Source organism: Macrotis lagotis, chromosome 7 (assembly GCF_037893015.1).
Source record: "Macrotis lagotis isolate mMagLag1 chromosome 7, bilby.v1.9.chrom.fasta, whole genome shotgun sequence".
NCBI lineage: Eukaryota > Metazoa > Chordata > Mammalia > Peramelemorphia > Peramelidae > Macrotis > Macrotis lagotis.
The window spans coordinates 151,808,664-151,823,200 of NC_133664.1; the positions used below are offsets into that span (position 1 = coordinate 151,808,664).

A 14,537-nucleotide genomic window follows, 5' to 3' on the forward strand; every position below is an offset into this window, starting at 1 on the left:
TTCTCTTAAGCTCTTTTGATTTTGCCTCAGGTTTTCCTTTCCCCCAGACTGAAAGAACATATGAATTCTTAGGTGGTTTTTTTTTATACTAATGTGAAAGTACAATAATTATAAATAACAAAAAATTTATATTAGGAAAAACAGTCTTCAATAGGCTGATCTTTCATTATAGGCATAGCCTTTTAGCTATACAGTATTTTTTTCATTTTAACAACAAAAAAAGATGTTAAGATCCTTATGCATGAGTGTTGATTTAGTTTATATCATATAAGTTATTAAAAATTAATCAAATGTGCTTCCTGTTGTGATAAAATGGGATAAATGTTGGCTATGTAAACAAAAAAACAATGTAAAATTTCTGTCTCTCTTGCTTACCAACTCTGTGATCTTGGGAAAGTCATTTAACCTCTGAGCCTCAGCTTATTCAATTATAAAATGAGAAAATTGGGCTATAAGACCTTGTAGGTTCAATTCCTTTAATAGCTCATAAATCTGTGATTCTGTGAAGAATAAAATTTGACTTTGGTCTAGGAGAGACTAATTTGACATTAATCTATGGTAAAATGAGAATTTATTTGAGCCCTTCATCAGAATAAGGCAATTTCTCATTGATTGTCAAAAATGGCATTTAAGTCACTGAAATTTCACGCTCTTCTTTCCAGTGATTAGCTTTAAATAGATTCATTTCAAGTCTAAAAATATGTAGTATGTTCTTTTCACCTTCCTTGGGTGATATGATTGAATATTTTTCCTATTAATAATAATCATATTATAAATTATTGATTGATCTTTAACTTACATATATATTATCCAATATATTTTGAACTACTGACTCCTGAGAAAGAAGGACACTCTGGCTTAAGTTAAAATATGAAGACCTTATGATACCATTGATGGTAACAATATGAACAGTTTTTATTCAACCAAACCTTGTAGAGTATGTTCTTTAGGAAAAAATTGAAATGTTTAAGAAACCTGAAAAAATTATAAGTTAAATGATATTCTCATGTTTTTGCCTTAGAAAATAGTAGCTACGTTTCAGGTTATTTAAGAGATTCTTTATTGTTTAAAGATTCTTTATACTTTGATAATTCTTATTCTGAGTTAGTCATTTTACAAAAGGTATGTTTTGAATACTAAGCAAAATATGTAAAATTATTATTTCTTTAACAAATTACAACAGCAACAAAAACCCCTACAACCCCAAGATTGTATTTTTTTTATACCAGCCCATTGTTATTCTAGAGAACCAGAGGCAATGCAAGGTCCTGTTGAAGCAAATTTAATTGTCTCTATTGATACTCTCTAGTTTTTTTTTTATAATGCTTTGTATTGATTTGTAAAAAGTGAAATGTCTGGCATTTGTGTTTTTAGGACTTCTTGAAAATTAGATTCCATTCCAAATTCCCCCTGGGAAGCTGAATCATTGATTTTCTCTTTTTTCTCTCACTCTTTCCCCTTCCCTCTTTTTCTCTTTTCTTCTTCTCTATGTCTTTTCCCCTTTCTTTCTTTCTTTTTTTTGTCATGTGACATTCTGTACTACAAAGAATATAAGAAAAAATATTTAGTATTCATGATATTTTTCATTCTTTGATGTGCCACATACTGTATTTAAAATAACCTGTATATTTAAAAAAATCCAAATGGATTTTTGAAATATTATGAGAAATGTCTCAAAAATAATGAGTATAACTTAACTATGTGATCTTGAGAGTCTTTTGTTATTTTCTGGTCACATCCAAATGTTGGCAGGCTCTAATGATTTTAACAAGGTTTTGCTTTGATTAAAACCCTTTTTTAGGTAATTTCCAACCAGAGTTCATTCCCAGCAACAGCAGAGGAAACAATAGCTTCAGCCCTAAAGGTAAAATAATTTAATTTATTCTTTAATATTTACTTACCTGCTAATTTAGACATAAGTTAGGAATACTATTTTGAGTTACTTGACATTAAAAACTCATTTTAAAAGTTTAAAAGAACACACCATTGGTTTATAAACAAAACCTCTTCTGGAAAAACCTTTCTGCAAGGTGAAAATCCACATAGTAAAATTCCTATTTTGCTTCATTTTGATAAAGAAATTTATTTATTTATTTATTTTTAATTTTTTTTTTTTGCAAGGCAATGGGGTTAAGTGGCTTGCCCAAGGCCACACAGCTAGGTAATTATTAAGTGTCTGAGGCTGGATTTGAACTCAGATACTCCTGACTCCAAGGCCAGTGCGCTATCCACTGCACCACCTAGCCACCCCATAAAGAAATTTATGAAGTATTCTTGGAAACCTCAAGCCCCCAAGTCACTCCTTTTCATTAAATATGCCTTAATAGAAATATGCATAAATAATGTTAACTGACTTTCCAAAAAGAAAAGACCTAGTGTTTGAGTATTGTGGTAGAATGAAGATGAAGTTGGAGTGAAATTTGTCTGCCACTGGAAGCAGCTAAGTAACACAATGAAGAGAACAGGCAAAGAATCATAGGCATATTCTCAGGCACTTTAAAATTAGTTTTGTGACTCTGGTCAGATCCTCTGGCTTCTCTTTGCTTTGATTTCCTGGCCTGCAAAATGGGAATAATCCTAGCTCTTAACCCTCAGGGTTATTGTGAGGATCAGGTGAGATAAGGTAAAAAGGTCTAAGGTACCTGGCTCATAATAGGAACTGGATAAATACTTATTCCTTTCCCTCTCCATGCTGATCTGTGCACAAACAAAAAGGAAATTCCATAGGATCCTCATTTTCTTCATCAACCAGTTTTGGAGCCCTTAATACAAATGTCAAGGACTTAAAATTTTGAAGTACTCACTGTGAGCTTCATGGCTGCTTAAACTGCCTCAATGTGAGGGACACTCAAATCGTGACTGCTTTGGATTACTGATTCCTTCTTATCCTCATTGTGTGTGTATGTGTGTGTGTATGGGGGGGGGGGTTCATGTCTGTGATTTGTTGTGGTTGATCCCATTTGGTTTAGAGCATTTACATTGCATTGTTGAGAGGAAATTGCATTGTTGAGAGGGAATTGCCCATATAGTGAACTCTAAGTATAGATTACTGTTGTCCATAACAATGAAAATTTGTAGAGTTAGTGTCTGTAGAGTGAATGGTGCCAGAGGGAGCATGCACATAATTTTTGCAAAGTGGATTGCACCAACCTGAACATCTTCAGTCACAGAGTCTTCAATGGGAACAAGGTCTTAGAAATCATCTGGTACAGCCCCCTAATCTTATAGAGGTGGAAATTGAAGTTCAGAGTAGTAAAGCTATTTTTACCAAGTAGCCTCTGACTACTTGGGTTTGGTTCTGCCTATGAGCAATCATTATTCAGACTTGGGAAAGCAAGGTTGGAAATAAAATAAAAAATTATTTAAAAAGTTACAAGACATGGGGGGGGGGAGAGAGAGAGAAAGAGAGAGAGAGAGAGAGAGAGAGAGAGAGAGAGAGAGAGAGAGAGAGAAAAGAACAGCCAAGCAGCATTGACTGGGCCACAGATCAGAGAAGACTGGGGCCTTGAGCTGGAGTTCAACCCAGAGGGCAAAAGGTGAACTCCTTTTCTCTTACTGGACCAGGAATTAGGTAGAGGGTGAAGTCAAATTTTATATTAAACAATCAATGGTATATCCAGAATGGGGTCTCCACCTAAGCAGCCTTTAAGATTACAATTGTTTCTGTTAACAATCATCATTCTCTACTTCTAGTCAATTTACATCTCAAGAGTAGGTGGTACTCAATTTATATCTCCACCCAATTTCTACATTCACAATTCTCTTCATCTTTCCCTGCATCTATAGGGTCAAAGTCCTGATTTAAACCCAGGACTTATAACAGTTCCCTGTTGTTTCTACTTCCTCCACTTAAAACTGTAATGATTTTCATTAGAGATTAATGCATCTCTGAATAAGAACCTGAAGTTGAAGCTGTGACCCAGGATCCCAAATCCCATTGTCCACATGATCTTTATAATCATTTCTTCACTCCCCACATCCCCAACACCCCCCCACCCCTACCCCCTCAAATCTGGTGTTTGTCTTGCTAAAATTAACATATTTCCATTCAAATGCCTTATGGTTCTATTGCCACCAGAGAAGCCAAGAACTTGTTGAAAAGTCAGTCTCCACTCCAGGACCAACCCCAAGACCTAGAATTCAGGTAGAAATAGTAAAGCCCATTAAAATGTTCAAACTCTAAACCACAGTTTTCTAAGCATTTTGTTTTATTCATTAGGTTTCATACACAAAGGCAGCATTGCTTTAAAGCTTGGAAGATCTGAGTTCCAAGTTCCACATGGGATACATATTGTCTTCGTAACACTAGGAAAATTAATTAGCCTCTCATTGTTTAAGAAACTGCTGTGATTATAGGTTGTGGTTTATCCACAGTGGAAGAACGACCTTTCCCCTACTGAGAATTCCCTATAGTTTATAGTACAGTGATTTCAAAATTTAAATAGAAATGGTTCCCCACTGGTTGCATATTGATTTAGAAAGCCATTAATTAGTTATATTGTGTTTTTATTTAGTTTGTTAAATATTTCCCAGTTACATTTTAATCTGGTTCAGGCTTCACTTTTTAATGTTATGGCTCACATGGGGCCACTGGGCTCTCTGTGTTTGACATCTCAGATCTTGTCCACCAGGGCAGTCTCCTTTCTTATGGGTATTCAAGGAGTAATACTGTTCTTAATAGAAGAAGTACTTAATGAGAAAACCTTAATTCAATCTGAGCTCTGCTGCTTATTACTTATGTCCCTTTAGACAGGTCATTTATCCTCTCCATCCCTCAGTTTCCTCACCTGTAAGATGAAGGACTGAAACTAGATGATCTCTAGGTTTTCTATCATTTCCATATTAATTTGAAAACTTTGAGGCAGATCATAGTCCCAAGTTCTTTAATACATTGTATTCCATTATTAACAACTAGGAGTATCCCTATAGATAATGGTAATATATAGCTAAAAAACCTAGTTAGAGCTTTAAAAATTACAAACTATCTCCTTGCTTTTTTTTCAAGGTCCAGTGGTATTTCCTTTTTCACAAATCTTTTTCCTGATTTTCTCTAACTGAAAGGAACCCATTCAGATTTCTGTTTATGCTCATCATATTTTTTATGTTCATCACATTCTTTCTACTAATAATGCTAATGCTAATGATAAGGATTATCATTAGCATTATCATTATTAGTTGTAGTATACTTTCTTTTTGTCTAGCCTTATATTAATATCTCCAAGAAAAGAAATACTCCACCAAAAGGGAACTCCTATTCTGCAATTTAGTCTGAGATGAAGTGACTTATCTAAAGTCATACAAAGAGTGTATTCTTTATCCACTAGGCCACACTGACACTCATATGTTTCTTATTAACCCTACTAGACTGTAAGCTTCTTGAGGTTGAATACATGTTTTATTTTATATTTGTGTTTCCTAGGATCTTATATAGTACCTTGCTTACCTCATTACTTGGCCCAACAGTGATTACTGTGATAGCAAGGCATAATTAATATTCACTATGATGATTGGAATTCATCAAGATAATTTAGATTATAGTCAGTCTATTTTACTTGAAAAGGTAGGGAAATGTATAATACATTTTTGAAGAACTCACACAAAATGGTCAATTTTATTTAAAGGTGTTTAACCTTAAAGGGATGGACTTAAATTTTCTGAAAAATTCATTTATATAGAATACTATTTCCTAATAATTCCAGGTAAATGATGTATTGCTATTTATGTGTATCTAGCAAAACAATCACTAACTACACATGGCAATTTAGAACAAAAAGTTTTAAATAACTTAGGCATAACACTTAAAACAGATTACTCCCCAAAATATTATAATTAAATAACTTCATTATTAATGTGTTCATTAATATTAATAATATCATTTAATGACATATTGGATAATGCTGCTTATATGAAAGGAAAAGAAACCAAAGCCCAAAATAACCTAGAATTTTTAGTTCAAACCTCAGCAAGGTAGAAAAGGAAATAAAGGTTATTATGTCTCTTTTTTCTTTTAGAAGAAGCACATTTTAATACTTCCTGTGTCACACAATGAAAAGATACATATTTTTGGTTCTTGAGTTTCAGCCAGTTATTACACATCATAAGTTATATTCCTGGGTCTAAGAGATTTAATAAGGTGTTCATAGCTTTACTGAAGTGAACGAGTTCTCTTTTTTTTATCTTGAAGTAATTTAGTTATTTTTTACTTAATTTTTCCTAATAGTTGTCAAGAGATTTATCTACTGTCAGTATTCCCAAGCATATGTAGATGTTTTTAGAATTTTCCAATTCTATAATCAAACTTGATTGGTCCTGAACTCTCCTTGCTAATCTCTTTTCCCACTTTATTCTCAAAGTCAGGACAACAAGATCAAATTGTTTTTTTGGATGAGAATGCTTACCAGTGCAGGGCCTCTTTTCTCTCCTCACCTTTTTTTTTTTTTTTTTTTTTTTTGCTGCTCTCATTTTCTTAGGGGACTTTCAGAAAAGGAGGCCTTACTGAAAAAACTTCAACATTGTCTGGACTGTAGCTCAAAAGAATACATGTGTAGTATGATATTCTCCATAGCACTGTCTCTTAGGCAACTGGTTAAAGGAAGACACATATGGGGAGGAAGAAAACACTAAGCTCAAAAACTTGGGAAACACCTGCCTTCAGGGATTGAAAAGAGGATATGGGAGTGATATAGTAGAGGAGTTGTTAGAAAGGAGGAGTGAAAGACAAGGGGTGGGGGGGAAACATGTCTCTGAAGCCAGTGGAGCTGCATGTCTAATACTAGCAATTATCTACAGTGTCAGAAGTTGCAGAAAAATCTAGAAAACCATAGCCTCGGGGTGGCTAGGTGGCACAGTGGATAGAGTACTGGCCCTAGAGTCAGGAGTACCTGAGTTCAAATCTGGCCTCAGACACTTAATAATTACCTAGCTGTGTGGCCTTGGGCAAGCCACTTAACCCCAATGCCTTACAGAAAAAAAAAACCCAAACAAAATAGAAAACTATAGCCTGGGAAAAAAGCAATCACACATAACAGTCAAGAGGACATTTCATTATAATGACAGGATATAACCTGATTTTTCTTTTTAGATTTTTTTTTTTGCAAGGCAATGGGGTTAAGTGGTTTGCCCAAAGCCACACTCCTAAGTAAGTATTAAGTGTCTGAGGCCAGATTTGAACTCGGGTACTCCTGACTCCAGGGCCAGTGCTCTGTCCACTGCTCCACCTAGCCACCCCTATAGCCTGATTTTTATAGGGGCTACAGACAGTGAGGAAGGGGAGGCATGGGCTACTGAGAACATGGTAAAGACAAGGTAAGATGAGAGGCTAAGAGAAAGGAATGAAAAGTTTTATTCAGATTAGAGAGACCTGAACATATTTTTAAAGAGAAGTGAAGGAGGCAGTAGAGAGGGAGAGATTTAGGGTGCCTGAAGAAGAACTACTGCATCAGAATTCTGGAGAATGTAGGAAAGAGAAGAATGGAAGGTGCAGGTGGAAGGATTAGTCTCCCTGAGGGAGTAAGAATGCTTCCTCTTCTGTGACCAGAGAAAACAAAGATAATTGATTCTAACCACTTTTGAAAAACAGATGAGGTAGTGAGGGTGGCCTAAATTTTCTCAATGTGGTAGAAGGTTAGCCCATCTGCTTTAAGTATGGCAAGTAAAGTTGTCTTTGGGGAAGAAAAGGTTTGGGGACTTTATGTGGTGAATATATAAGGAATTTAATGAGTAGAATAGAAAAATTGTCCAGCAATAGTGATATTCTACCTGAGGTTATATACCTTAAATTTGTAGTAAATAAAATCACCTCTGTTTTTGTTTCTTTTTTTCCAATTTTGCTATGCTGCCATTCCCTAGAATGTGAAGGTTGGAGGCAAGGGATTTTAGGGTAGATGATGAATTATTAAAGGTGGCAAGTTGCTAGCACTAAGGCTTGGTATGGAAGCAAGTAAAACTTGAATAAGAGAGATATACAATAGCATGGAAGCAAGGTAAAGACTATCAGACTGCTTCCTGGGGTGGGGGTGGGGGCGGGGGAAAGGGAAGCAAGATTGGGGGGAATTCTAAGATTCAAAAATAAGTAAATTAAAAAAAAGATTTTAAAAAGTTAAAACTTAAAAAAAGAGATATACAAACAAGATATGAGTAGATCAAAAGAATAGAAGTGACAATAGGACAGATTGGAATTAGGGTGAGGAGTTTTAATCTTGGAACTGGTAAAATCCTTTTTTGAAAAACTTTCTCAATTTCATGTAATGACAATTTTTAATATTCATTTAAAATTCTTTTGAGTTCCAAATTCTCTCCCTTTCTCCTTTTTCCTCTTCCCTGAGATAATAAGCACTTTGAAATGGATTATAAATATCTAGCCATGTAAAGCATATTTCCATATTAGTCATATTGTGAAAGAAAACACAGACACCCCCTCAAAAAATGAGGAAAAAGTGAAAAATAGTATACTTTGATCTGCATTCAGACTCCATTAATTTTTTTTCTCTAGAAGTAGGGAAAAAAAACCTAAAAAAAAAATGAAGACCCAGTGGTGTCTTATCACATAATTCTAAACAATGACCCAGTCAAAAATCACAGAATTTCTGGGTTAGTAGGAGCTCTAAGCAGCTATCTGTGTCCAAAGAAAAATAATGCCCCCAAATTATATCTGACAAATGGCCATCCAAACTTTGTTTAAAGAACTATAGTGAGGTGGAACCCATTACCTGCAAAAAGCAAAAAATTTTCCTGGCATCAAGACTAAATTTGAATTTTTTCAACTTCTACCCATTGACCCTAATTCTGTTCTCCAGTGGCAAAAAAAAAAACAAAACAAAAACCAAATTTCATTAATGAGTTTGCTAACTAGTCTACTCATACATATATATATATATATATATATATATATATCTTCCCATAACTGTAAATAGACCCGGGGAGGAAACCAGACTACAAAATATGACTAGGAAGGATAGGACAGATCCTACCAGGGATGAGCCAGACTATCAAGTTGTTTGCATGAGAGACAAAAAAGCTGGGGGATGAAGAACTTGAAAGTTTCCTCAGAAAAGGGCCTTTTCCCAATTGAAGCTTTGAGACCTAAGAATTTAAATGGTTTTCTGAACTTGAGTATGGTAACAGTTGGACTGATTCCAGATTCAGAGGAGATTCTACATAAGAGAATAGTCCAAGGTCTTATGTCTCTTTATATTTTATCCTATGTGAAATAGGGAGCTCCTGAAGGTTTTCAAATAGAAAAGCAACAGGATCAGATTAGTTAGGAAAACTATCTGGAGACAAGACTGAGGAGAGAGCTGGAGCTTGACTAGGCAAGAGGTGGTCAGGCATTAGGCAGGTATAGAACAGGGGATCTATGTGAGGACAACAGGACTGAGGGATGAGAAAAAGAAAATTTGTCAAAGATGTCACTGAGGCTTCAGCATGTATGTTTGGGAAGAAAGCAGTGGTTTCAACCACAGAAATAATCATCATCATCATCATTATCATCATCACCATCATATTTACTTACTGTGCTTTACAGTTTGTGATGCACTTTATGTCTTATCTCACTTGATCCTCACCACACCCTACAGGCAGTCAAGTTGAACCTTGAATCCAAAAGACTCAAATATAAACTTTACCTCAGATGTTTACTGGCTATATAATGTTTGTCCTTCCTTCCCAAAGAAGACCATGACATCAGGGGAGGGGATACCATGACAAGCATATGGATTGGGCTTGGGTGAGGGGATGTTGTGCTGTCACCAGCCTCATTTTCTCCTCCTGAGTCAGCTGGGTCCAGAGAATGGATATGAATCAGGATGACTGGAGATGTCCCTGCATGCAAGGCAATCAGGGTTAAGTGACTTATCCAGAGTCACACAGCTAGTAAATGTTTGAGGCTGGATTTGAACTCCCATCCTTCTGACTCCAAGGCCAGTGCTTTTATCCATTGAGCCATCTAGCTGTCCACTAGCTATATAACCCTTGTAATAAAATCACCTCCCTCCTAGAGCTGGATAAAAGGTACAGATTATAAAGTTCTTCATGTTCTACAAAATTACTCCCTATTTATTTTTGATGCTAATATTTTCCCAATTTACAAATGAGGAAACTGAGGCTCACAGAGAGGGCACAACTAGCAAGACTCTGAGGTCATATTCAAGCATGGGTTTTTTGACCTCAGCCCAGCACCCTGTCTCCACTCTGCTTCTTCACTGCCCTTTGACAGTGCCCCACTGACATCTGAGGAGCTAGTGAGATGTCCAGGGAGAATGAACAAACAACTAATTAGAAATATACCTCTCCAGTATTTACTCATTTACTGAACTTGTTTACTAGAGCTGGATATATGAAGTCATCTACATCGAGGGTATATTGGAATCCATGGAGAAAAGATGAAATTTCCAAGGGAGGAATTGTAGAAAGAAGAAAAGGGAGGGAAGGGAAATTTCAGTTTAGGAAATTATAGATATAGCCCTAAATATATATATAATCCTTTTAACCAAAATTCTTTTCACATATCAGAGTTTTCTTTGTAATTTTTCTCACCTTTATTCCTGTCTTTTGTTTTTAAAGACAATCTATGATCTTATGGGAAATGCTGTGCAACCTTTGCTGACTTCAGTGGGAGATTCAATAGAGGCCATAATCATCACTATGCATCAGGAAGATTTTTCAGGGTAATTACTTGTTATTAAACTCTGCATATACTGTATATTGTGTTCTGCCACAAACCTCATCTTGGGTCTCATCATTTCATTCCTAGACTACTAAAAACAGCTTCTTTAACTGTTCTCGATTGCTCATCTCTTTCCTTATTCTAGTCCAACCAATATACGGCTGCTAAATTACCTTTACTCATTTAATGCTTGTCATATCCCTCTTCAAATTAAGAACTGACAGTGACTCCCCATTTTTATCATATTAAGCTTGGAATTTTCATCTTGGCATTTAAAGTTTTCTATTAACTGACTTGTTTTATCCGGACAGTTTTCATCATTCACCATCATTCATCCCCCCATCTCAACCCACATACATACTACTGTCCTTCCCTCCTCGTCAGTACAGATCTTGCATTTGCTTCATGACCTAGACCAAGAGTTACATCTCCTGTGAAAACTCCTTAATTAATGCCAGTCCACAATAAGCAAGTTCATGAGTATTTCTAGATAAAATATTCTAAACTTGTAAGCTGGCAAAAGCTTTAATAGCAGGCAGTTAGGACGTTTTCTTAGCAAATACAAGGGACAGTTTTTCAATTCAGACTTGATCTTTTTAATGTTCTCAAGCATATTTTCCTCTTGAGTTAACCTGCTTGTAGGGCAAAATTCCATAAATTCACTGAATTTCATGAATCTTACCATATTCCTTCTCTTAATTGTAAATAAGGATTTCTACATTGGTTGATCAGAAAGGTAGATTTGATGGGCTCAAGTTCCTTCCAGCTCTCAGATTCTATGAATGTTTAATAATTGTTTGATTTGGGAAGGACACCATGCAAGCTCCTGAGGAAAATGCACAGTTCAGCTCAGAGCCTGGCCCTTGATGGCATAGACCTTCCAGTTTTACAAAGGCTTAGGCACAAATGCAAATCCCTCTGTTACAGTCTGCAGTATCACAGATAAGTGCTATCTAAAGTAGTCCCCCAATAAGATTGTCAAGAGAAGGTGATAAAATAGGTAATGCTACAAGAGATTGTCAGTCATTTGACTACTGGAGGACAATCAATCATGCCATAATCCTTTATTTATTTATTTAGGTTTTTGCAAGGCAAATGGGGTTAAGTGGCTTGCCCAAGGTCACACAGCTAGGTAATTATTAAATGTCTGAGACCATATTTGGACTCAGGTAACTCCTGACTCCAGGGCCGGTGCTCTATTCACGGTGCCACCTAGCCACCCCTTCAATTTTTTTCCAATCATTTCTTGTCGTATGTAATAATAGTTAATGTTTTCAAATCACTTTACATATTTTATCTCAAATAGTCCTCACAACACCTCTGTGATGTGTAGACACTTTTGAAATCTCTATTTTAGAAATGAGGAAATTGAAGCTCATAGACATTAAATAACTTACTTGGGCCACACAGCCTAGTAAGTGTCCAAGGCAGTATTTAAATTCAGGTCTTTCTGACTCCCAGCCCACAGTTCCATTCACACCTAGCTATCTTTATTGTATCTTTTTTTTCTGTTCAGGAATATTCAGAGGAGGGGCAGCAAGGTGACACAGTGGATAGAGTGGATAGGTTCCAGAGTCAGGAGGACTTGAATTCAAATCCAACCTCAGACACATGCTAGCTATGTGACCTTAGGCAAGTCACTTCACCCTGATTGCCTCCCTTGCAAAAAAAAAATGAATATTCAGAGGTACCAAAAAGCTTGGTGATTTATATATATATATATATATATATATATATATATATATATATATATATATATATATATATACCTGAGTTCAAATCCGACCTCAGACACTTCATAATTACCTAGCCATGTGGCCTTGAGCAAAGCACTTAACCCCATTGCCTTGCAAAAAAAAAAGACTTAAAACCTGATTATTTTTGTAGGCTGATTGTTCATGCACCTGCTGTATGAGGGTATTTTCAGATGAGCAATTATTACTTAGATATATCCTGCACATGTAGAGGTTAATAGCTATGGACTGATTTCCTAAATGAGCTTATTACTAGCCTGATTTTTAAACTTGGGATCAGTATACCATGAAGAAATTCCATTCAAGCAGAAAGCACTCTACTTATGTTATCAGACCTCATTTACCATGCAGAGGATGAATCACTTAGGGATGACAGAATAGAGTTAGTCATATGCGCTGCAGCTGAAGGATATTAGAAACTTACCTCTGGAAGAAACTTTATGCAGATGCCCAAGGTAGTTCCAGAGAGTGATAGCTTCCTGCTGATTATATTCCCAGAAATTCTCTGTGATAGAGGTTTTTTAACATGATTTTCTTTTGGAGTGAAATATGCTGCCCCCAAGATCATCTTTAAGTCTAGAATCATTAGAATTTGCACAAACTATCTTGTGGAAATTAATGTAAAAGTAAATATGCTCTTTTTATTTGTAACTGCAGCCTGTATTTGTGAATACAGTCTTTGTCATATCTCTCTTCCCTTTACAGTTGGCCCTATCCCAGCTGTAAAGCACAGCATACTCTCTTCCAGTGCTCGATACCATTTTTGTTTCCATCATTTCCTCTCTGGCTCACTTAAATTTCCAAATCTCCAGAAACTTATTTTTCTGCAAGAAGATATTCAACTCTGAAACTCAGCTCTCCTTAGCAATCCCTGTCCCTGAGTAACCCCAGACCCTCTCTTTAAAGAGGACAACCAAGGATTTCACCTCCTTGTCACCTAGCTGACCTGCATTTCATGGTCTCTAGAAACTTGACATTCTGTCAGATGAAATCAATTCTGAAATCCCTAATCTCCCCAGATCATTTCCCTTCCCTGCTGTCAGACTTGATGCTTTTCCAAGGCTGAGAACACTCTCCCCCTCCCCCACCCCTTCAGCTTCTTTTTATGTATAGTGTCCCTTAATTGGTGTGAGCCCCTTGAGGTCAGGGACTGTCTTAGACCTTCCATTGTATCCCAGCTTGTAAAACAGTGTCTAACACATAGTAGGCCCCTGCTAAATGTTCATTGTCAGTAGATAAAGTATACTATTTGAAATAGTATAGCAGTCTAGCCTGCTTATAGTTGTTGCATTTTAGCTCAACACAGACCATTTTTGATTTCTTTTGATTTCTTAGATTTAATCATGTCACTTCTCTATTCAGTAAACTCTAGTGACTCCCTATTGCCTTTAGGATCAAATAGAAACTCTTTTTTTTTTTCCTCCCTGGTTGCTACCTATCTTTCTAGCCTTGTTATACATTACTCCCTTTATTCTCAGATACTACTCCTTTTCTTATCCCCTTCCTTCCCATACCTTCTTACGTGAAGCATTGCAGATCCCCAAGATTGCTAGTGCACTCTTTCTCAAATTACCTTGTATTTATTCTACATATATTTATTCTATACTTATTTATATATGAACTTTTTTTTTCCTCAAATATATTATAAGTTACTTGAGAATAGCAGCCCTTGTGCAAAAGGGGATCATTCCCACCCCCTCCACCAACCACAAGCTAATGGCTACCAACAGGCTGATAAGGCCAAGGGTTCTGGGAATAGTCCCATGGGCCTGTCAGACTACTGGCCCTGCTTTCAGCCCACCCACAAAACCTTAGTTTTGAGTGATTCAGCCCCTGCTTCCTTAGCAGCTGCAGTTTTTGAAGACCCAGAAAAGAAAATTCTCACCACCACAGATCAGAAACTACCGTGAATAGAAGTAATATGAAATAAGAGACAGTACTACCTGCTTTGCATCTGTAACTTCCTCTGGCTATTGTCTCCACTTCTTAGAATGGGAGCCTCTAGAGAGCAGCAACTATCTTTTTTCCCCCCACTTTGGATCCTTAGCCTTTAGACCAACATGTTGTACTTAGGAAGTACTTAATGCTTTTTCATTCCTTCCTTCATTGTTTTTTTGGTA

General features: G+C 36.3%; 1 protein-coding gene across 2 annotated transcripts in view; it reads left to right on the plus strand.

Moving 5' to 3' along the window:
- Nucleotides 1–14,537, plus strand: part of COG5 (component of oligomeric golgi complex 5) — a 351,259-nt gene that overhangs the window by 308,312 nt on the left and 28,410 nt on the right. For both annotated transcript variants that reach the window (XR_012470105.1, XM_074193933.1), the window contains exons 16-17: nucleotides 1,802–1,864; nucleotides 10,561–10,664. Coding sequence is in view for 1 of the 2 variants with exons in the window: in XM_074193933.1 (XP_074050034.1) it covers nucleotides 1,802–1,864; nucleotides 10,561–10,664 (167 nt within the window). In the remaining variant the exon portion in view is untranslated. The remainder of the gene's footprint in view (nucleotides 1–1,801; nucleotides 1,865–10,560; nucleotides 10,665–14,537) is intronic.